The 23,119-nt window shown below is 40.6% G+C and overlaps 1 protein-coding gene across 20 annotated transcripts in view; it reads left to right on the top strand.

The window, feature by feature from the left end:
• The window catches only part of LOC127449388 (leucine-rich repeat-containing protein 7-like), a 191,177-nt gene that overhangs the window by 56,360 nt on the left and 111,698 nt on the right, over window positions 1-23,119 (top strand). For 19 of the 20 annotated variants that reach the window (XM_051712777.1, XM_051712761.1, XM_051712776.1 and 16 more), the window contains exon 1: window positions 21,225-21,700. The exons of the other annotated variant lie outside the window; for it this stretch is intronic. In XM_051712777.1, coding sequence (XP_051568737.1) covers window positions 21,676-21,700 — 25 coding nt within the window. In that variant the 5' untranslated portion in view covers window positions 21,225-21,675. Of the gene's footprint in view, window positions 1-21,224; window positions 21,701-23,119 lie in introns of those variants that run through there. 20 annotated transcript variants of the gene reach the window in all.

Here is a 23,119-nt window from a genome sequence, read left to right as displayed (position 1 = left end):
AGTGAATGATCAAGGGAATATGTGGTTAATGTACACTACCAGTCAAAAGTTTTGAAACACTTACTCATTCTTTATAATATATATATAATATATATATATATCACAATATATCACAATATATATATATATATATTTTTTTTTTTTTTTTATTTTATTTTTTTTCACATTTTAGAATAAGAGTAAAGTCATCAAAACTATGGAATAACATAAATGGAACTATGGGAATTATGTTGTGACTAAACAAAATCCAAATTAAATCAAAACTGTGTTATATTTTAGCATCTTCAGAGTAGTCACCCATTGCCTAGAATTTGCAGACATGTACTCTTGACATTTTCTCAACTAACTTCTTGAGGTATCACCCTGGGATGCTTTTTAAACAGTATTGAAGGAGTTCCCATCTATGTTGGGCACTTATTGGCTGCTTTTCTTTATTATTTGTCCCAAGTCATCAATTTCAAAAACGTTTTTTTTTAATTACATTTTAGTTTTGTAATGAAATAAATTAATATGGTGGCACAATTATATTTTTGTCAACAAACTAATTTCAAACATTAAAGCATACGCCTTCAGATCAAAATATTTTTAAGATCATGAGAAACATTTCAGTCAAGTGTTTAAAAACTTTTGACCGGTAGTGTACATCAGCTGTTTTGCCGTTTGCTTTTACTATTTAGACTGTAAGGTTTTCTTTAATGTGCATGGTCGACTTTTAGGTTCAGTGATAGCTCTCTTCTCCGAATGATCAGATTGGATAATTAGTTTAATACAGTATAGACAGTTGTTTTTCAGAGAGACCAATCCAGTTTCCAGAATAAGATGAATCCTGCATAATTATTAAACAATAACAAAGAAGAAGGGAGACAGTGACTTGGAGCACCCCAGAGACAATACTTGGAATGCTTAAAGCATGGCTATGCCAAATAAGAATTGTCCTGCCAGGCAGACAAATGATTAGCCAGTCTGTCTCAGACATTGGAGATAAGCATATGATATGTAGTTACACACAAAACATTTGTTTGCATTCAAATCCATTTGGCTCCATGTGGTTGTCCAGTGCAGTTTCATCAAGCTGAATTCCATTACTGTGTAATTCTTGCTGTGGGCCTCAGGATTTCATGTCATATACATCTGTTACCCGTGCTGATCTGACAGAAATATGCATCTGTTCGACTAGTATGTTAACATTGTCTCTGAAACTGGTTCCACCTTGGGAAATTATTTGAAAGGGTCTATTCATGAGTGGTGTGAACTTTGAAAAGCTGGACTATGATGATGCAGTCTAAATTACCTTTCCACTAACCTTGAAATTTCACATTGCTCACATATATAAACATACAAAATGCTTTATATGAGGCAGTAGTATTGCTGACATTGTACCACAGCATGTTTATATTAATTAAACATTTTTTAGTCAGCTACAGAAACAATATGACCATGCTTTGTTGAACAGGAAAAAAAGATCTAGACACTTGCCATCTATTTTATTATTATTCCGCCCTCTTCAAGGATCTGGACCTACTTCCTAATCCTGTTGTCCTACACTTCCTCTTCAGGCACTTTATCCATCTCCTCAGCTCTCACCCAGAAAGAATGGAGAGAAGGATGAAGTTGCTATGGCAACAGAGAGCCCACAGGGAAGCTAAGTACAAATAGTGTTGCAGGGTTGAGATTCTTGCTTTAGATGGAGAGCTTCAGAGACTTTATATAGACAATATAAACATTATCTTTCTTTACAATCAATCAATCAGTCAATCAATCAATCAGTCAATCAATCAATCAATCAATCAATCAAGCATTTACATAACTGGTAATCAGATTATGGTTCGATCCCCACAGCCACCACCATTGTGTCCTTGAGCAAGGCACTTAATTCCAGGATGCTCTGGGGGATTGTACCTGTAATAAGTGCACTGTAAATTGCTTTGGATAAAAGCGTCTGCCAAATGCATAAATGTACATTTATTTATAAAGCACAATAAAAACAACACTGGTTGACAACAGTGCTGTACAACAGTAATTAAAAGGACATAACATAAAGCAATTACAAATCTTGCTGTACAACCCCAAAGCACAAAAAGGAAAGACATCATAGCACATATACCAACTAAGGACAGGCTCTGGGATTAGTTGTAGGCCAGCTCAAAGAGATTTTTATCTTTGATTTAAATTCTGATTCTGTCTAAATGATTTTAAGAGATAGCGGTAGACTGTTCTACAATTTCTGGCCTGCTATAGTGAAAGCATGATCACCCCTCGACTTTATTCTGGATTTAAGGACCATCAAGAGTCTCTGATCTGGTGATTTTAGACGTCTGACATGTGTGCTAATATTCAAAAGGTCAGAGAGATAGATAGGTGCCAATCCGTTTAAAGTTTTATAAACATCCTGGTTACTTTCGTAATCTCCGTTCCCTGATGGAGGGAATGAGACGTTGTGTCATTGTAATGACACTAGGGGTCACTCTTGGGAGCCCCAAACACCTCTGATTTTGAAAAAAGGCCAATGGAAATTGGCGAGTGGAATTTGCATGCCACTCCCCCGGACATATGGGTATAAAAGGAGCTGGCTCACAACCACTCATTCAGGTTTTGTGCTGAGGAGCTGAGACAAGGTCCCAGCCATTTCAGCGGGTAGTTCAGTATTGTGGCAAGAGGGACACAATGTCTCGTTCACTCCATCAGGGAACGGAGGTTACGAAAGTAACCAGGATGTTCCCTATCTGTCACTCACTCGACGTTGTGTTGATGTAGTGACGCTAGGGGTCCTTATACGAAACGCCACAATAAGCTGAACTGTGTTACGTGGACTGGCGGTGCGAGACGGGCAGACCGCTGTGTGCCTCGTAGCCAGTGCACCAGGCCATCACGTAACCTCCCCCAATGCTCTTATGAGTGTCGAACGGTCCTTTGGGAACGAGTCGACTTGCCCAACAAATAGGGACAGGCTAGCCCAGGCCTCTTTTCCTCTTTTTTCTCCCCATAAAGAGTGGAATTTTGTTTACCGGCTGGGGGCCATGAGTGTCTTTGTCGGGGGGGTGTCACCACGGGGAAGACACCACGGAGACCACACTCCGCCCGGAGGGGGGGAGGGGGTATTTTGAATGGAAATATGTCACATGGTCTTACCGAGTCTTGTCAGAAGTATGTAATGTGGAGAAGTCCCATGGTAGGTCCTGCTCAAAGGGGGAGGAGCTCTACAAACATGGTGACCGGGGGCAGAGGAACCTCTGCCCAAGGAAGATGCAGTTTACCGACAGGGAAACGATTTAGCGGAAGATATATCACATGGGGTCACCTATGAGGAACCAGCGCATGTGGAGCACCTACCCCAGTACAGGGCTTAGTTAGAACATGTACTGGGCCGACAGTGAGTTTCTCCGCAAACTCGTCTGCCACAGGGTTAAGGAGAAATGTCATCCAGGGATCACAATTTGTGAACATGACTGGGAGTCAAAAGTGCATGTCTTCACCTCAGGGGAGGGGAAAGGCACTATGCGCAAGCGATACACCCGGCCAGCTGTCCCGGAACTTACCTGCTCATACCTGACAATATATGGGACAAGACCGGCTCAACCCGGAGATTTTAGAACGTCGCAAAGGTGTTGGGTGTTGCCCAGCCCGCTGCTCTGCAGATGTCTGCCAAAGAGGCGCCATTGGTCAGGGCCCAGGAGGCTGCCACGATCCTAGTAGAGTGGGCTCATAGCCCCACAGGGGGCGGCACGTCCTGAGCATGATTTGCCATCACGATGGTGTCAATGACCCAAAGGGCGATCCTCTGTTTTGAGACAGCACTCCCTTTCCGCTGTCTGCCAAAGCAGACAAAGAGCTGTTTGGAACTTCTAAAGCTCTGCGTGCAATCCAAATAGATGGACACAGCAACGCCAAGGCTGGGTCTGCCTCCTCCTGGGGCAGCGCTTGCAGGTTCACCACCTGATCCCTAAACGGGGTCGTGGGATCCTTGGGCACATAGCCTGGTCGGGGTCTCAGGATCACGTGAGAGTAGCCTGGACTGAACTCCAGGCACGATTCGCTGACAGAGAATGCCTGCAGGTCTCCTACCCTCTTGATGGAAGTGAGCGCAGTAAGGAGGGCAGTCTTCAAAGAGAGTGCCTTAAGCTCAACTGACTCCGGGGGCTCGAAGGGAGCTCCCCATAGACCCCGAAGGACTACAGAGAGGTCCCACGAGGGGATGAGGCATGGTCTGGAGGGATTCAACCTCCTAGCGCCACTCAGGAACCTGATATCAAGTCGTGCTTCCCCAAATACTTACCATCTACTGCATCGTGATGTGCCAAAATGGCGGCTACATACACCTTCAAGGTGGAGGGTGACATCCGCCTCTCCAGCCTCTCCTGCAGGAATGAAAGCACCGATCCGACTGCGCATCTCTGGGGGTCTTCACATCTCAACACCACTTAGCGAACAGACACCACTTCAAGGCATACAGGTGCCTTATAGAGGGAGCCTTAGCCTGAGTGATCATGTCTACCACCACGGGTGGTAGGCCACTTAGCTCTTCCACGTCCCATCCAAGAGCCAGTCATGGAGATTCCAGAGGAGTGGTCGTGGGTGCCAGATGGTGCCTCGTCACTGAGAAAGAAGGTCCTTCCTCAGGGGAATTCGCCGGAGGGGGGGTGTGTGCTGTCGCGAAGAGCGTGAGGTCAGAGAACCACGTCTGGTAGGCTCACTGGGGGAAATGCATATTTGCATAGTCCCAGGGGCCAGCTGTGTGCCAGCGCGTCTATACCGAGGGGTGCCTCGGTCAGGGCGTACCAAAGCGGGCAGTGGGAGGATTCACAGGAAGCAAACAGGTCTACCTGTGCTCGACCGAATCGACTCCAAATCAGCTGGACCACCTGGGGGTGGAGTCTCCACTCTCCCTTGAGCGTAACCTGTCATGACAGCGCATCCGCTGTGGTGTTGAGGTCGCCCGGGATATGAGTGGCTTGCAGAGACTTGAGGCGCTGCTGACTCCAGAGGAGGAGACGGTGGGCAAGTTGTGACACGCAACGGGAGCATAGGCCGCCTTGGCGGTTGATGTACGCTACCGTCGCCGTGTTGTCCGTGTGGTCCGGACCAACACATGCTTGCCTTGGATCAATGGATGGAGCCTCCGCAGAGTGAGCAGTACTGCCAACAATGCGGGCCAGTCCAAGAGCTGGCGGCTGCATGCCCATTGCATACGGCACCCCAGCCCGTCTTGGAAGTGTCCGTCATAATCATGACATGCCTGGAGACCTGCTCTAGGGGAACCCCTGCCCGTAGAAATGCTAGGTCGGTCCAAGGGCTGAAGAGGCGGCGACAGATTGGCGTGACGACCCGCGGCGCCATGCCCATCTCGGGACTCGAATCTGAAGCCAGTGCTGAAGCGGTCTCTTATGCATCAACCCACCATCGAGGATAGTGAGAGCGGAGGAGCTCAGAGACCGGGTCCAGGCAGTGAAAGGTGCCCACCACGACCTCGTGGGCTCCTCATGCACCTCCGGGAAGAAAGGGACTGGGGCATGGCGTGGCCATGAGCGGCGCTCCGGGCCCAGGAACCAATCGTCAGGCTGCGAGGGTTCGGGAGGGGGTGGAGGGTTCCACTCCAGCCCGACACACGCAGCCGCCTGGGCAAGTATGGCTGCCAGCTGTGCTTCAGGCTGCGACTGGGTGACCGCACCCGAAGGTGGGAGCCCAGTCGAGTCCTCAGCGTCAGACTGGACAGCCCACTCTCCGATGCTGCAATCGAGAGCTCATCCACTTCACGAGCGCCGAAACAAGATGCAAACTCGCCCTGAGACGAGCTGGCGGTCTCAACCCAGTGGGGCAAACGAGCATACTGGGGAATGGGAGGTCTGTGGGGAGTAACCCGGCGGAGTGGCTCCCATTGGGGTCCCCAAATCGCCCCCAGTGCTAACCGACACGGCCTCAAACCCGTAGGTAGAAGGACTGAGCCGGGGAGCCGCTGGGGTGGTCTTTCCCTCTAAGGAAGGAAAACCGTGACCGCAACGTTGCCATGGTAACGCTCTCACAGTGAGAACATGACCCGTCCACGAACGCTGTCTCTGCGTGGGCAGCGCCCAAGACCGCGATCGTGGCCATCGGAAGAGGAGAGGTAACGACCGCAATCAGGAAATACACATAAACGGAGAGGCATCTTTAAAAAGATGCTCTCCGTTAATGCCACTATTTTAAAAGGGAAAATATACACTTTCAGTAGGAAGAATATACTCTTTTAGCTGCTGAAGCACCCAGGGGCATTCTCTGCACTTCACCAGTGCAAGAGGGGGAGAAGCCACTGTAATGCGCCGTAAATCCAGTGTTGAATCCAGGTGAATGGATCGGCAGAGTAATTCAGCTCGCTGAACACAACCACTCGGCTCCGAAGAGAAAATCTGAATGAGTGGTTGCGAGCCAGCTCCTTTTATACCCGTATGTCCGGGGGAGTGGCATGCAAATTCCACTCGCCAATTCCCATTGGCCATTTTTTCAAAATCAGAGGTGTTTGGGGCTCCCAAGAGTGATCCCTAGTGTCACTACATCGACACAACGTCGAGTGAGTGACAGATAGGGAACAAATACTAGAATTTTTAAATCGATTCTGTAGCGGACTGGCAACCAGTGCAAAGAAAGTAAAAGAGGGGTTATGCGTTCATATTTATGGGTGTTAGTCAGAAGTCTAGCAGCTGCATTTTTGAACTGTTTAATGATTAATATAAGATGTGCTTATTTCTATATAAAGTGGGTTGCAGTTGTTGAGACGAGATGAAACAAAAGCATTTATCACTCTCTCAAACTCTTCAAGTGATAAAAAGCTTTTGACCTTTGCTAAAAGCCCTAATTGGAAAAAAATCTTGATTTGACTATTGTATTTATCTTGTATTTATATATTTATTGTATTTATATATTTGTCAAATATTACACCCATATTTTTCACTGCAGGTTTAGCATGGGGTGCCAATTCACCCAAAACATGGTTTATGCTGCCTGAGATGCCTGGAGGCCCGAATACAAATTGTTTTCTTTTACAATTTTGCTAAATAAGACATATAGCTGTTCCAAGCTCGGCCATTGATGCATGATGCTCTTCATTAGTCAATGCAATGGAGTTTTAGATTGTGGGTTTATTTCAGAAACTCTCTGAGTCTGCACTATTACACCTGCATAAAGGACAAATTGGCATGTCATCACAATGTATTCTTAGGGGTTGAGGTAGGATCTATTTTAGGGTACACAATCACACACATTTCATCATTAGGTCTGTTTCACAAATTGGGATTTCTCTCTGACATATTTTTGAAAATAAAATATTGTTTTCAAACAGGAAAACTGGATATGTTTGTTTTTATTTTTACTCTTAGTTGTGCCAGCTATCTAGCTAGAATGTTAGTATTGCTTCTAGCAAAAATAAAGGAGTCAAAAATAACAGTGACACTCAAACGCAGAAATAAAGCATTATTCCTCATGTAGACAAACAGTATTGCACCTAGGGCACAAAAACAGAATGCCATTTGAACAAAAGGACACCAGCTTGCATTGCAGCTAGAGCAAAACTAAAGCTCTTTTCCTAAAGCAGAAACAAAGCATTGCACCTAGGGCAAAACAGCATGGCCTATATATGCAGAAATACAGCACAACGTCTAGAGCAGAAATACAGCACTACTTCTGAAGTAGATATACTTTAATAGAAAATATTTAATAGAAGCGATTTGATAATTTCATGTGTAGGTCCTTGCCTTGGACAAAGAAGAAATTAGTGACCCATTTTTTACTATCAGACTCCACTTTTACATTCTTGTTCTTTTGTTTTTGACTATTCACATTCTTCATGCATATTGCCACCTACTGGGCAGGGAGGAGAATTTATAGTAAAAAAGGACTTAAAAATGTAACTGTTTCTCACCCACACCTATCATATGGCTTCTGAAGACATAGATTTAACCACTGAGTCTAATGGATTACTTTTATGCTGCATTTGAATGCTTTTTCGAGCTTCAAATTTTTGGTATTCAATTCAAAATTTTGGTACTCATTCACTTGCATTGTGAGGACCTACAGAGCTGCAATTTTCTTCTAAAATCTTTGTTTGTGCTTAGCAGAAGAAAGAAAGTAATACACATCTGGGATGGCATGAGGGTGAGTACATTATGAGAGAAGTTTCATTTTTAGGTGAACTATCCCTTTAACATGCTATGGGTAGAAAGACTAGCCATTATTTAAGGAAATCACAGATAATTTTCCAGTACATTCCTTTCTTGATATCTGTTGGTTTGAAACTTTTAATATATTTACAGGAGTAGTTCACTAAATAATACAATTCTGTCATCATTTACTCACATTTCCTCTGTGGAACCCAAAAGGTGAATTTTTGCAGAATATCCTGGCCGCTCTTTTCCATATAGTAAAGTGAATGGGGACTAGGACTGTCAAGTTCCAAAATAGAAAACAAAGCACCATAAAAGTATTATAAAAGTAGTCTATACAACTAGTCTACTGTGTAAGAAAGCCAGCATTCAAATTCAATTTGGTGGCTTTAGACACATTGCACGATATTGACTTCAGTGACATCAAACATCATTGGTTCACACATGTCTTGTGACCAAATGTCATTGGCACCATATTTGATTTTAGAGCTAAGGGCAAGATTTTCAGAGAATAACTTCACGTCACGAAAAGCTAAGTTAAGTCTTCCATGAGTCATATGGACTACACTGAAAAACAAAATGTTAGCCTAATAAAATGAGCTTCATGTGGTAACATTTAAATTAGCTAGTTTAATTTAATCAAAAAATATTTTGTAACATCTTAAAAATGTCTTTTATGGTCTTTTTTTTTTTGTTGTTTTGTTTTTTGAGCATGACAACCCCAGGAAAAAGAGTGATCATGATGAAAAATTCACCTTTTGTGTTCCACAAAATAAAGAAATGTATACAAGTTTGGTATGATAAGAGGGTGAGTAAATGACAGAGTTTTCATTTTTGGATGCACTGTTCCTTTAAACTGTTCTTCACCACACTTTATATTCTACAGTTCACTGAGTTTTAAAATAAAAACTACTCAGTGCTTAGTTCTTTATTCACATAGAATTATATAATGATTTTCTTTTGAATCAAAGCTGGACCACACAGAGCAATACATTTGTTTACTGCTGCAGGAACTCATGTCCATGGAGGAGCACTGGTCCATTGGACCAACATCAAAGCACAATTAATGCTACCAGATCAGGGGTGAGCTTTATTCAAGATAGAAAGCTCATGGGAGTACACACTGTAAAAAGTGGTAATAGCAATTTTTACCTTTAAGGAGCTATATCTGCCTGATCTAACCCTTAAAATGTGTTTGTTGGTGTAAGCCTAACCTAATGTATTTGCGTTCAGTGTTACATCATATTTTTGACTTGAATAAAAACAGTTAATTGAGATGTATATAAAGACTGTATATTGTTTTTATTTAATACTGCCCCGAAGAAGCTATTTGATATAATAGATTTTACATATATTCAAAAAGATAAAATAATAACTGAATTTACACAAATTATTCTGTTCAAATGTTTACATACCCTTGGTTCGTAATATCATTTGTTACCTCCTTAAGGGGTATGTAAACTTATGAGGACAACTGTAATTCTTCTGTGTTATTGATGGAGCTGAAACTTTTTGGAATAATAAATAATATTCTTTCACATTGGGTGCAGATTCAATTGCTTTCACCCTCTGTTTCTTCCTGTGTATTATGATGTTATGTGACAGCAAAGAACGGTTAAATGGAGTCGTTATGGCTGTAATGTCTCCTCACAAGCAATCTATTTTATCTGATATTTTCCAAAGGAAATGGTGGAGAATGAAGATGGCCACATTGGTGCAGCAGTGAAGCACCTCAGGGGGCCTTTATTTTCTAACAAAAATATTTTCACCCAAGTGAGTGGAAGGGGAAGTAATGTACAAACACACCTGCATATCCAGAAAATGCTGTAAAAGATATGCTGGGATAAAAGAAAGTCACAGAGAAAGGGGTTTTCCAATGGTGCAATTCATTCATATGGGCAGGTAGGGCAGAGCACCACCAAAATATTAATCCACTTGAAAACATAGATCCATACTATAAACTGCTAATAATCTAATTTGTTAACCCATAAATATGTAAAAAATGCTGACATACTGGGTTTCTAAATACAATTATAATTGAATTACTTATTTGTATACACACTTCATAACTGTATTTAATCAAACTACACAATGATGACTCTAAGATTTTATAGATATTACGGTATCATTTTCTGTTAATGCATGATTTTCTGTAAAGCTGCTTTGAAACGATGTGTGTTGTGAAAGGCGCTATACAAATAAAAATGAAATGTGTATTTAAAAAGCAGGCATAGTATACATTTTTCTTTTATTTTTTATTCGTAATGTAGCTGCAATCTTCATTACATTGTGTTCGATAATAGATATACAAGCATGTGGGGCAGGGAATCAGCTGCCCTCCCGAACTCTACAGAGCCCCTAATTTTTTCCATCTGTGGTCAGATATAGTACTGCAACAAGCCCTCATTAAGACCCATTGGGGCAGAAATTAATCTGGCCATAAGTATAGTGCCAAACCAAAGGTAAATTAGTATTAGTGTTTGCCATCTGTGTGACAGATTGTGGATGTGTGTGTAACAGTGTAACGAGAGCCAGCTGGTACGTGATAGCTGTGCGGTATGTGTAAATGTCACTCCCCTGGCCTCGAGGCACTCTAGCGACTGATGCTAGAGGCTGTAGCCTTTAGCCTTCTTGTTAGTGCACCCACCTCCCATGCCAGAGACCCCATTTCAAATCCCGCTCGGACTGGGCAGAACTGGTTACAGTGGTGCCGTGACCCGGATGGGAGAGAGGTTTAGGGGGGTGAGTGTAATGGGAGCCAACTTGTGCATGATAGTTGTGTGGTATGTGTACATCTCACTCCCCTGGACTGAAGAGGCGCACTAGCGACTGACGCTAGAGGCTGTAGCCTTAAGCCTCCTTGTTAACATGCCCGCTTCCCATGCCAGAGACTCTGGTTCAAATCCCACTCAGAGTGGGTCAATCAGGAGCGGTTACAACAGCGTGTCGTTTCTATTGGAAATTCTGAAAATTTGGCCATCAATCAACTTGGTCCTGACAAGCCAGACATAAATATAGTTTGGAAATCAAAAGACTGTATGTGATAACACATTGTATATATTTGAAAAAGTGTGTCAAAAAGCCTTGGCTCTGTTTACACTGAATAAAATTTTATGTTTCCCATTTTATATTTACATTTTCATTCTTATTTTGCAAGGGGACAGTAGCGTAGGTATATGTGATTTTGATGTGATGTGAAACATTTCTTCTGCAAACCTATTTACTACTTGAAAATTACTGTAATTTAAACTATTATTAGTGTGAGAATTATTATTAGTATGTAGTTTTTAAATATTTCAGAAATGTGTAAATAGCATGTAAATAGTTATATTATTCATTATAATGAGTTGAACGAGTTGAATAATGGGGGAAAAAAACAGTGGTTATAAAAAAAAATATATATATATATATATATATTTTTTAATGGTTATAAATAACACATAGCACTTATTCCAAGACTTGTCCCACCTATTTCTGAGGTCATGAGCAGCTACTGATTTGGATTAGTAAATATTAATAGCAAAATATATTTTTGTTTACTGGAGAAACCTGTTTTGCTTAAGCAATATGTTTTGTTGTTCTGAACAGCAGCACGCCTTTGGCTTGGCTGTAGGTAATCGCAGTAGTACTGATATTCAGTACAACAGCACAATAGCAGATCTAGTATAACTTACATTTTAGATGCTTAAAGACCTTTTTTGTGTCTATTTTGCTCCACTAACAAAGGTAGTTCCAAATGAAACCAAAGCAGGATCAAACATTGCATGTTAGCATCGCACAGACTGACAGTCTGTTACACCACAAACACAGACAAGCGTAATGACACAAACAGCGTCCCAGCACTCTTAGAATGCCATTTGTCCAATCAGATTAGAGGACTGGAACTAACATTTGTATAATACTTACTGTAATAAATGTAGTTTATTGTAAAAGCAATTTTTCCTGTAATGCAAAAAAATAAAATAATAAAATAATAATAAGTCTCAAGCAGCTGAGAACAATTTGCTATGTGTATGTCTCAGTCTATTCCAATTTCTTAATGATCACTAAATGCTTCATTATGAGAAGAACAGTAGGCTGAGCTGGGTTTATACAAAAAGTGGAGAGTGCAGCAATAATAGCCGTGCTGGGATTAATTATGTCCAACTCCCTTAGAGTCGATTAATTATTATTGGTCTGAATTATTTCAGTGGAAGATCATTGGAAATTATTGGATATGTTCTGCTTTTCTGCAGAAAGAAAGAAAGACTACAAGTAAAAACGCTCAGGTTACAACTGTAACCCTGGTTCCCTTATAGGAGGGAACTAGAGTCTGCGTCAGTAAGATGAAGCTAAGGGAGCTCCTCCCAGGAGCGACGATACCTGAAGCCCTTGTCAGCGAAAGTGGAAAATAATATTAATATACATTTGTGCTCAAAAGTTTGCATACCCTGGCAGAAATTGTGAAATTTTGGCATTGATTTTGAAAATATGACTGATCATGCAAAAAAACTGCCTTTTATTTAAGGATAGTGATCATATGAAGCCATTTATTATCACATAGTTGTTTGGCTCCTTTTTAAATCATAAATGATAACAGAAATCACCCAATGGCCCTGATCAAAAGTATACATACCCTTGAATGTTTGGCCTTGTTACAGACACACAAGGTGACACACACAGGTTTAAATGGCAATTAAAGGTTAATTTCCCACACCTGTGGCTTTTTAAATTGCAATTAGTGCCTGTGTATAAATAGTCAGTGAGTTTGTTAGCTCTCACGTGGATGCACTGAGCAGGCTAGATACTGAGCCATGGGGAGCAGAAAAGAACTGTCAAAAGACCTGCGTAAACAAGGTAATGGAACTTTATAAAGATGGAAAAGGATATAAAAAGATATCCAAAGCCTTGAAAATGCCAGTCAGTACTGTTCAATCACTTATTATAAAGTGGAAAATTCAGGGATCTCTTGATATCAAGCCATGGTCAGGTAGACCAAGAAATATTTGAGCCACAACTGCCAGAAGAATTGTTCGGGATACAAAGGAAAACCCACAGGTAACCTCAGGAGAAATACAGGCTGCTCTGGAAAAAGACGGTGTGGTTGTTTCAAGGAGCACATTACGACGATACTTGAACAAAAATGAGCTGCATGGTCGAGTTGCCAGAAAGAAGACTTTACTGCGTCAATGCCACAAAAAAGCCCGGTTACAATATGCCCGACAACACCTTGACAAGCCTCACAGCTTCTGGCACACTGTAATTTGGAGTGACGAGACCAAAATAGAGCTTTATGGTCACAACCATAAGCGCTGTGTTTGGAGAGGGGTCAACAAGGCCTATAGTGAAAAGAATACCATCCCCACTGTGAAGCATGGTGGTGGCTCACTGATGTTTTGGGGGTGTGTAAACTCTAAAGGCACGGGGAATCTTGTGAAAATTGATGGCAAGATGAATGCAGCATGTTATCAGAAAATACTGGCAGACAATTTGCATTCTTCTGCATGAAAGCTGCACATGGGACGCTCTTGGACTTTCCAGTACGACAATGACCCTAAGCACAAGGCCAAGTTAACCCTCCAGTGGTTACAGCAGAAAAAGGTGAAGGTTCTGGAGTGGCCATCACAGTCTCCTGACCTTAATATCATCGAGCCACTCTGGGGAGATCTCAAACATGCGGTTCATGCAAGAAGACCAAAGACTTTGCATGACCTGGAGGCATTTTGCCAAGACGAATGGGCAGCTATACCACCTGCAAGAATTTGGGGCCTCATAGACAACTATTACACACTGCACGCTGTCATTGATGTTAAAGGGGGCAATACACAGTATTAAGAACTAAGGGTATGCAGACTTTTGAACAGGGGTCATTTCATTTTTTTCATTGTTGCCATGTTTTGTTTTATGATTGTGCTATTCTGTTATAACCTAATAAAAGAAATGTGTTTTGCCTGCTCACTCATGTTTTCTTTAAAATGGTACATACGTATATTACCAATTCATCAAGGGTATGCAAACTTTTCAGCACATCTGTATAATATTATTATGGCAGTTTTTTGACGCGGACATTTTTGTCCTCTAAGGGCCTCTGAGTAATTTTTATTTATTTATTTATTTTATTTATTTTTTTTGACACACAAGGGTTAATTTATATCAACATATCAAATTATCAAAGCGAGAGTTATGAAAATGAAACCGTTATAAAGACGCATGTACCTATTCAATGATGTAATCTCCATACAAGTTGTCCATAGCAGGCTTCAGTGTACAACACGAAGCTAGCTAGAAGGCGCACTAGTTCATTTCTCTGTCCAAATATGGTCAAGATAAAGAGGAAGTTATGGCATCATACATACCTAAGTGCCCACATGACAGAGACTTCCTATCCCATACCATAGTAGGATACATTCCGTATCAAGCATAAAACAAATAAATTGACTGCTGAGACTTATTGTAAATAAATAAAAGATTACAAAAATATATGGTTTGTCTATTATTTCTATGCAGTCTCTGGTAGTTGTATATGATTATTGACAGTTCTGTAGCTGTAATTGCAGAAGAGATGTACACCTATCATCTTCTCCTGCCAATAATCTGCTTTCTGCCTCATTATATGATTGGAATCCACATGAGATTATTAGGTAGTCCAATCCCTGCTTCACAGCACCAACCATGTGAGGAGCCTTGCTGCTGGGTCGGGAGCCTGAAAGTAAAACTTTGCGCCGTGGCCAGGGGTGCTATTTCCAGGTTGGCGGTTCAATTTCCACCGTCAGTGGAGCCTGAGTAGTATGTAACCCCTTGAAACAGCATGGTCCAGCATCCTCCAGCTGGCCCTGAAATGTACGTGCGTGCCGAGTAGGGCACACTCCATGTTTTGACCAGGTGGTAATGCAGCTCCATGAACAATGGTACCAGACGGCGCAATGCGGAGTAGTGACGACTTGGTAAAAACCATTCGTCAAGTCAGGAACGCTCCAGCTTGTCAGAAGCGGGCCATTCAAGCCAGAGTTTCTCGACAGCCCAGAAGAGAACCTGGCTCAGCTCAGCGGAGCACAACAGGGAAATGGAAAATGATCAGCTCGGTGATTTTTTTTTCTGATATGTTCTGATCTACTGCATTCAAAAGACTCTGCTTGGTATTTAAGTTGAATCAGATCCTAGTTAGAGACAGAAAAATCACATCTCTAGGTGTGCAGTGTGTTTCAGTAGCAGTCTAGCAGGTACATTTCACTGTCACTTCAGAGTGTTCACTTCAATTAGCTGATTTGACAGCAATATAAACCTGAGAAGGCTCTTCTAGCAGCACGTTTGAAACACATAAAGCATCTCAGTGAGGTGCTGTGCCAAGATCCTGATCTCAGCACTAAAGGACCCCAACAGATAGAGATGGGCTCTGCAGATCTTTAATGAAGTAGTCACTACTTGAGTATCCCTGTGGTGATTTTTATGAAACCAAAAAAAGCAAATTAGTCCAGTGCTGCTGCAGTGGTTGTCAGCATTATACAACCTAAGCCTGGCTTAGAGGCATATAAAGTATTTACATCTGAGTCTTTGTTGGTTCATGTCATTGCAGTAAGATACCCTGTGTCTTTTTGACCTAAAAAGAACAAAATGTAGATTTTGTTTTTCAACTATAAACATTATTTTTTTTTTTTTACTAATTTACAGTCAAGCAAATATGTTATCTTCAAATGGTTCAATCATTACAATGCCTAACCTTAATTTTTTTTGTTTATATGCCTTAACATTTCCCAGAATGTTTTTTTATGTTTTATTGTCTTTGTTATGTCATGACCTATATATTGAGGAAATTGTCCTTGCTTTCAAAATAAGCACACAAGTACAGCACTTTGCTCCAAGTACTTGGACCACAGAACATCACATAAACTCCAACACCACTTTCTTAGACGTAGCTGGCCATGTAATCCATTTAGAAGCTTTTAAGATTATATTCATATTTGAACTTTTCAGTTATAATAATAGGAAAAAAAAAAAATTAAAACATGGATAGAGCAACCCAACAGAAAAGTCATTTTAGAAAAAAAAAAAAAAACATCTGTATCTCACTATTGAAATCTTGCAAGTTACTCTCCATGGAGTGTGTCCAATATACTGTGATCAGTTCACTGAGAGGCAACTACAGTTGTATTATTGAGACCTATCTGGATTTATGAGTCAGGATTAAAAAAATTATGCAATTTGTTATTGAGGTGAAATGAGTGGTGCCAAAAAGAAATTTGTAGTTTTAGTTGTAAATGACATTATATAGAGTCGTCAACTGCATATTGTATTAACCCTACTGCCTTCCCAAGCCTCAATTCTAAACTTAAAAAATTAATATTGAATAAAAATTGCCTGGAGAATTGTGGAGCATTGTGTTAATTGAGTGAACGCAATTACAGTGCATCCGGAAAGTATTCACAGCGCTTCACTTTTTCCACATTTTGTTATGTTACAGCCTTATTCCAAAATGGATTAAATTCATTATTTTCCTCAAAATTCTACAAACAGTACCCCATAATGACAACGTGAAATAAGTTTGTTTGAAATCTTTGCAAATTTATTAAAAATAAAAAACAAAACAAATCACATGTACATAAGTATTCACAGTCTTTCCCATGACACTCAAAATTGAGCTCAGGTGCATCCTGTTTCCACTGATCATCCTTGAGATGTTTCTACAACTTGATAGGAGTCCACCTGTGGTAAATTCAGTTGATTGGACATGATTTCGAAAGGCACACACCTGTCTATATAAGGTCCCACAGTTAACAGTGCATGTCAGAGCACAAACCAAGCCATGAAGTCCAAGGAATTGTCTGTAGACCTCCGAGACAGGATTGTATCGAGGCACAGATCTGGGGAAGGGTACAGAAAATTTTCTGCAGCATTGAAGGTCCCAATGAGCACAGTGGCCTCCATCATCCGTAAATGGAAGAAGTTTGGAATCACAAGGACTCTTCCTAGAGCTGGCCGCCTGGACAAACTGAGCGATCGGGGGAGAAGGGCCTTAGTCAGGGAGGTGACAAAGAACCCGATGGTCACTCTGACAGAGCTCCAGAATTTCTCTGTGGAGAGAGGAGAAACTTCCAGAAGAACAACCTTCTCTGCAGCACTCCACCAATCAGGCCTGTATGGCAGAGTGGCCAGACGGAAGCCACTCCTCAGTAAAAGGCACATGACAGCCCACCTGGAGTTTGCCAAAAGACACCTGAAGGACTCTCAAACCATGAGAAACAAAGATTGAACTCTTTGGCCTGAATGGCAAGCGTCATGTCTGGAGGAAACCAGACATGCTGTGGGGATGTTTTTCAGCGGCAGGAACTGGGAGACTAGTCAGGATCGAGGGAAAGATGAATGCAGCAATGTACAGAGAAATCCTTGATGAAAACCTGCGCCAGAGCGTTCTGGACCTCAGACTGGGGCGAAGGTTCATCTTCCAACAGGACAACGACCCTAAGCACACAGCCAGGATAACAAAGGAGTGGCTACGGGACAACTCTGTGAATGTCCTTGAGTGGCCCAGCCAGAGCCCAGACTTGAACCCGATTGAACATCTCTGGAGAGATTTGAAAATGGCTGTGCACCGACACTCCCCATCCAACCTGATGGAGCTTAAGAGGTCCTGCAAAGAAGAATGGGAGAAACTACCCCAAAATTGAATCCAAGCTTGTAGCATCATACTCAAAAAGACTTGAGGCTGTAATTGGTGCCAAAGGTGCTTCAACATAGTATTGAGCAAAGGCTGTGAATAATTATGTACATGTGATTTTTTATATTTTTTTTTATTTATTTATTTTTTTATAAATTTGCAAAGATTTCAAACAAACTTCTTTCATGTTGTCATTATGGAGTATTGTTTGTAGAATTTTGAGGAAAATAATGAATTTAATCCATTTTGGAATAAGGCTGTAATATAACAAAATGTGGAAAAAGTGAAGCGCTGTGAATACTTTCCAGATGCACTGTACTTCCGGGTTTCCATGGGACCAGAACCCATGTTACAAGACTGCCTAACAAGAAAAGGAAAACATGCTTCAACAATGCAAAATGTGTGATGGGGATGCCGCTTGTCAGTAATTCGGCAATATGGGGTCAATAAAAGGGTACTGTACATTGAACATTCAGAAGTAGCATGTCGATTTCCTGTGTGATCATGTTACAGTGATCTACATTTCTTTCTGATTAATAGTTCAGTAGGAATGGGATTAGTCCTGTAATGCAGTGGCAACACTGGTAAATTCCATTTACAGACTTCCTACTGTCAATGGCCAATTGCACATTAGAGGAAGGTGCACGATTAGTGCTTAACAGGCTGATCATGACTGAAATGCATGGTGTCCTTGGGGTGCTACTAGGGATGTACATTTTCAGACATTTTCATAATCGATTGTCATGGAAATTAATGATGAATTAATCGATTAATCATTCATGTTAATGTGGAGGACTCCAAATAATATGTGCATGTAGCCTACTGTTTAAGTAGTAAAGGCATTTATAGGCATTTATTTATATGTATGCATTTTCCTCTTAGTTAATTGTATTTAACATTTAGTCTATGTTTAGTATAAATTTGTGAATTGTTTTAATTGCTGTTAATGAATTAATGTTAATAATAACTACAGATATATAACATATATAACATAACTATAGATACATATTTGAGTTAATTTAAACTTCACATTGTGGATCGTGGGATATTTCAGACCTTTGGACTTATTATTTTCATTGAAATTAAGTCAATGAAGTCTTGCTGGCATGATTACTGATCCCGTATTTGTTCTGAAATTAATTAATCGATGATGGATAAGATTAATCAATCATTGATTAATCAATATCATCCCTAGGTGCTACACTAATTTCCACGAATTCCTCTGGTGTTCTCAACCCAACCATGATTTATTTGCGCAACAACTTTATTGCTCACAGGTACTGTATATTATTGTGGCATCATTAATTTAAGATTTACCCACCTCGAAAACTATGTTTGGCTGCTTTATATGTCAGTCAGTTGGTTTTCTCCCGATGAAGTGGGCAGTCACTTCCCAGAATAAGCTGCAGAGTGGACCAGACTTTGTGGTATTAGACAAAAGTTTCTTTGTGAGACTAGCTCCCTAACACTGCTAAATTACTGTAAAACCAATGCCACTTTCAACACCTTCTCAAGAGACTAATGCTGAGCCATTCAAAAGTAGTACTTGGTGGACTCGACTTTCCTGTCACCACTGTTATAATCTTGCTTCCTGTCAGTGGGACAAAACTCTGCAATGGAGCAAACTGACTATACTTCTGCATGGGAGTGGGTTGGAGAGAGGTGGTAGGTCACCAAGTTCACCAACAGAGGTCTTCGGATGTCTGTCTACATGTCTTCTTTTTTTTTTTTTCAGTTGATATCCTTAGATGGATTTTAAACAAACTCTCAGATCATGGCAATGACACTGCAAAAACAAATCCAACTAATAATTAGTAATTAGCGCTAATGAGAATTTTGGAGTTAGCTCAATGCAATATACTGCAATGCAAGGTGCTTTGACTTACAACGGCTAGTTCAGCCAGCAAGTTTACACATTTATTTAGACTTACAAACATTACAGTGTCATCAAAACAACTGTCGTCACTGTTAGTTGTCTTTCGTGTGGTGATATTCAGAAATCATCTTTTATGTAATGATCTGTTTGTTGATTGTCACTGTAACGGGTTCACAAGATGGGCAAGGAGGAGGCGGGAACCGGCTAAGCAGTCAACGTAAAAATTGAATGACACAAATGAACTTAAATAAAACATTAAGAGTGCTTTGCAGCAAAACCCACAGACACTCGCACACGCGCACACACACAGCTCGTGCGTCTCTCCCCCTCTATCTCGAATTGGCGTTTCCGGCTCCCCTTTATCCCTCTCCCGCTGATTGGCCAACTCAGCACCAGGCGCGCACCCTCACGGCCTGGTTGAGGCAAACAGTCTTGCATGATGCTCTCTTCTTCACAGTCAGATTTTATATACTTGCAGAAAAGTTATGCAAGTTATGCAAAAGATGATGTGCTCTTTTAATTGAGAGGTAGTAAGTCACTATCTAGTTGACTCTCTTGCTTGATTTGAATTGTATATTAAAAGTAGCCTACCTTCAAGTACTGAGCTGGCTTTAATTGTAAGATTGCAGAATTTGTTTTAAGCAAAGTTTTCAAGGCTAAACTTAACCTACTTAAAATGGGCCTACCTGATGCAGTAACTTAATTATGAGTGCAGATGCTCCAGGGTAAAAAAACAAAACAAAAACAAAAATGATTTATTGTAAAATATGTCTTGTTTCTTTTTGGAAGGAAAAAAAAAAGCCCTTGTTACAGTACATTATCCTGGACTTCATGATACTTCAAAAATGCAAAAATGCTTCATCTAAATAAATTGTTTATATTCAAGTAAAGGATTTAAGTTAACATCACTGAATCAACCTGAACACATATTGTTGCACAAATAAAATTAATTTTAAGGGTTAGATCAAGTAGCCATAGATACAGTGTACAAAGTTTTGCCATTAAATTTACCATGGTAACTATATTTACACAGTTATACATAATTTCCTAAAGCGGTTATAGAAAAGAAAGTGGTATGTAAAGTTTTTGCCATTACTAACTTCCATTGTTACACAGCTTCTGCCAAACTACCATATTTACTACAGTTATTGTTTTACTGTAAAATTATAATAAAGTAGGGGTGTCCCTCAAACAACAGAGAGATAATTTTTTGGAATAAAGTGATGGGAGATACAGGCTGCCACAGTTTTATTGTAGTTACTTTGCTATTTACAATTGTAAGTTAGTAGTATAATAGTTTAGAGAAACATTCTTCTATCAACTACTTTACTTTTTGTCTCCAACAAAAAGACAAAGCAGAGGACAGAAGGTGGAATAGTGTCGCGTCATCCCGGTACACCCCCCCCCCCCCCTCTCTCTCTCTCTCTCTCTCTCCTGTGCACATTGCTCTCTTTCTCACTGAGACCACTCCTCTCCCTACGATGATGCGGTCTCCGGTACCGGGGACAAATTCTCGCGCTGCGCTCGTGCGATCCTGAGGAACTGCCTCGCGCTCAAACGCTTTCTCACCGCGCTGGATTTGATTCACTGAACACAAGAGATCATGTACAAGATGAATAGAGAACGAGGGAAAAGGCGCAGGCCGTAGCTATTTTGACTCTATACTGTCACGACATATTACTTGTCATGACTGAGACGTCTGTGTGTTTCATTGAATATGCTAACGAGAAAAGCAGATGCGATTTGAATGAACCGAATTCACATTCCTCCACAGAAAATGGGAGGACATGGCTCAATACACAAATTAATTTTCGCATCTTCTCGGTAGGGCATCATTAGAACAGTTTGTCATTGCACAGCGCATTATGTCCGTTCAGTACTGCATTAATGTGAGGGAAACGCTGGAGGACTCGAGTCATAGCGCGCGGAGAACAGACCGCACTGTCGTGTGATGCTTCACTTCAGACTCCTGTCTCAGCACCAAAGCCTCGGTCCTGGGATTACTGCTGGAGTACGAAACAATCTGTAGAAATAGTCTGATGGACAATTACTCAACGCTTCCGTGTAAGTAATCTCGCCTAGTTATGGTTTGTGGTAATATTGGTGATATTTAAATGCACGAGATCAAACGCTTACCTGTTGTACAGTGAAACGCCATTAAAATGCTTTAGAGATGCACTGCAGATTTACTTAGCAGGTTGAGTTAGTCTCATTAATATGTTTCCCAGTAGCCTCTCATCAGGCCTCCACATGCAGCCTGGCATTTAGTCTAGTGATTTTTAGAGCTTGACATTTATTCTAGTGATTTTTTTCTTCTTCTTCTTTTTTTCACATTTTGCCAGATTTCCTCATTCAGCACATACAAAAAAACAACTACTTAAATGTTCCATTTGGACAGTCATCCTCTAACATGCTATTAAGAAAGATTTGGACTCCAGAGCCTATTTGTGGGGATAAATGTAATGTAAGGAGTTTGTTGCCATAATTTACTAAATGTACAGTATGTGTCACTTGCATACAGTATTGTACATATCATCAATAGTGTTATACGGATGTGGTAAAACCTTTTGGAAAAAAATATGTTATGTTGAATGTGCCACTATTGCAAACTGATCTACTCAACTTATTAAGTGAAGTACTTTGCTCTTTTTCATCTAGTTTTTGCAATAGATTGTCATACTGTGACCTCTGACCTAAGTATACCACCTTTCATCTTATCTAACACTGTAAAAAGTAGTAATTGTTACCTTTAGGAGCTGTTATTACTTGCTCTAACCCTTAAAATGAGTTTGGTTTGTTTAACCTAATCTAGTGAGGTTAATTCAGTGAAACAATATAATAAATAATATTTTTGACTTCAGTAAAATCAGTCAATTTAGATGCTACCACATGAAGCACATGTTTTAGTTTATTTTTGTTTTTCCAGAAACTAAAAGTTAATACAGAAAGCCAATCCACTCATGCTTTCTAAAACACATTACGCTTTTGTCCTTTACACCACCAATATATTGTATTTTCTATGAATAGCTCAGAAGTTTACTGAGGAATAGGCTTTCTGGACGTTTTGCCAAAAGACCAGAATGCCTTTTGAAAAGACTCATAATAAAGTTTTATAATTAGGTAACACTGACATGTTTGCACAACTCTCTGACATTTTTAATTTAAATATATCACAAAACATGAGAGTTATTAATCTATTTGATTATAGATTTACCTTAGCAATGATATTTTGACTGGTTTCCTAAAATTCCTGTGACATTCAAGAAGATATACAGTATCTTACCATAGCTGCTGTGGATTTAGTTTCCCAGTCTGCTCAGAGAGGCAGCACTGTTAGCCCTTTACAGGCTAACCTGCCATATCCTGAGAAGGTGTGTATGCTGCAGATAAGTTGGTGGACAGGAGTAAGCAGATTAGGGGCAGCAGTATTTCATTAAGCCTAAGAAATAGGACCATAGCAGATGTGACGGCTGAACAAAAGCT

Source organism: Myxocyprinus asiaticus, chromosome 12 (assembly GCF_019703515.2).
Source record: "Myxocyprinus asiaticus isolate MX2 ecotype Aquarium Trade chromosome 12, UBuf_Myxa_2, whole genome shotgun sequence".
Lineage (NCBI taxonomy): Eukaryota > Metazoa > Chordata > Actinopteri > Cypriniformes > Catostomidae > Myxocyprinus > Myxocyprinus asiaticus.
Note: the sequence above shows the minus strand (reverse complement) of the source record. Positions and strands in the feature narration are given on the sequence as shown.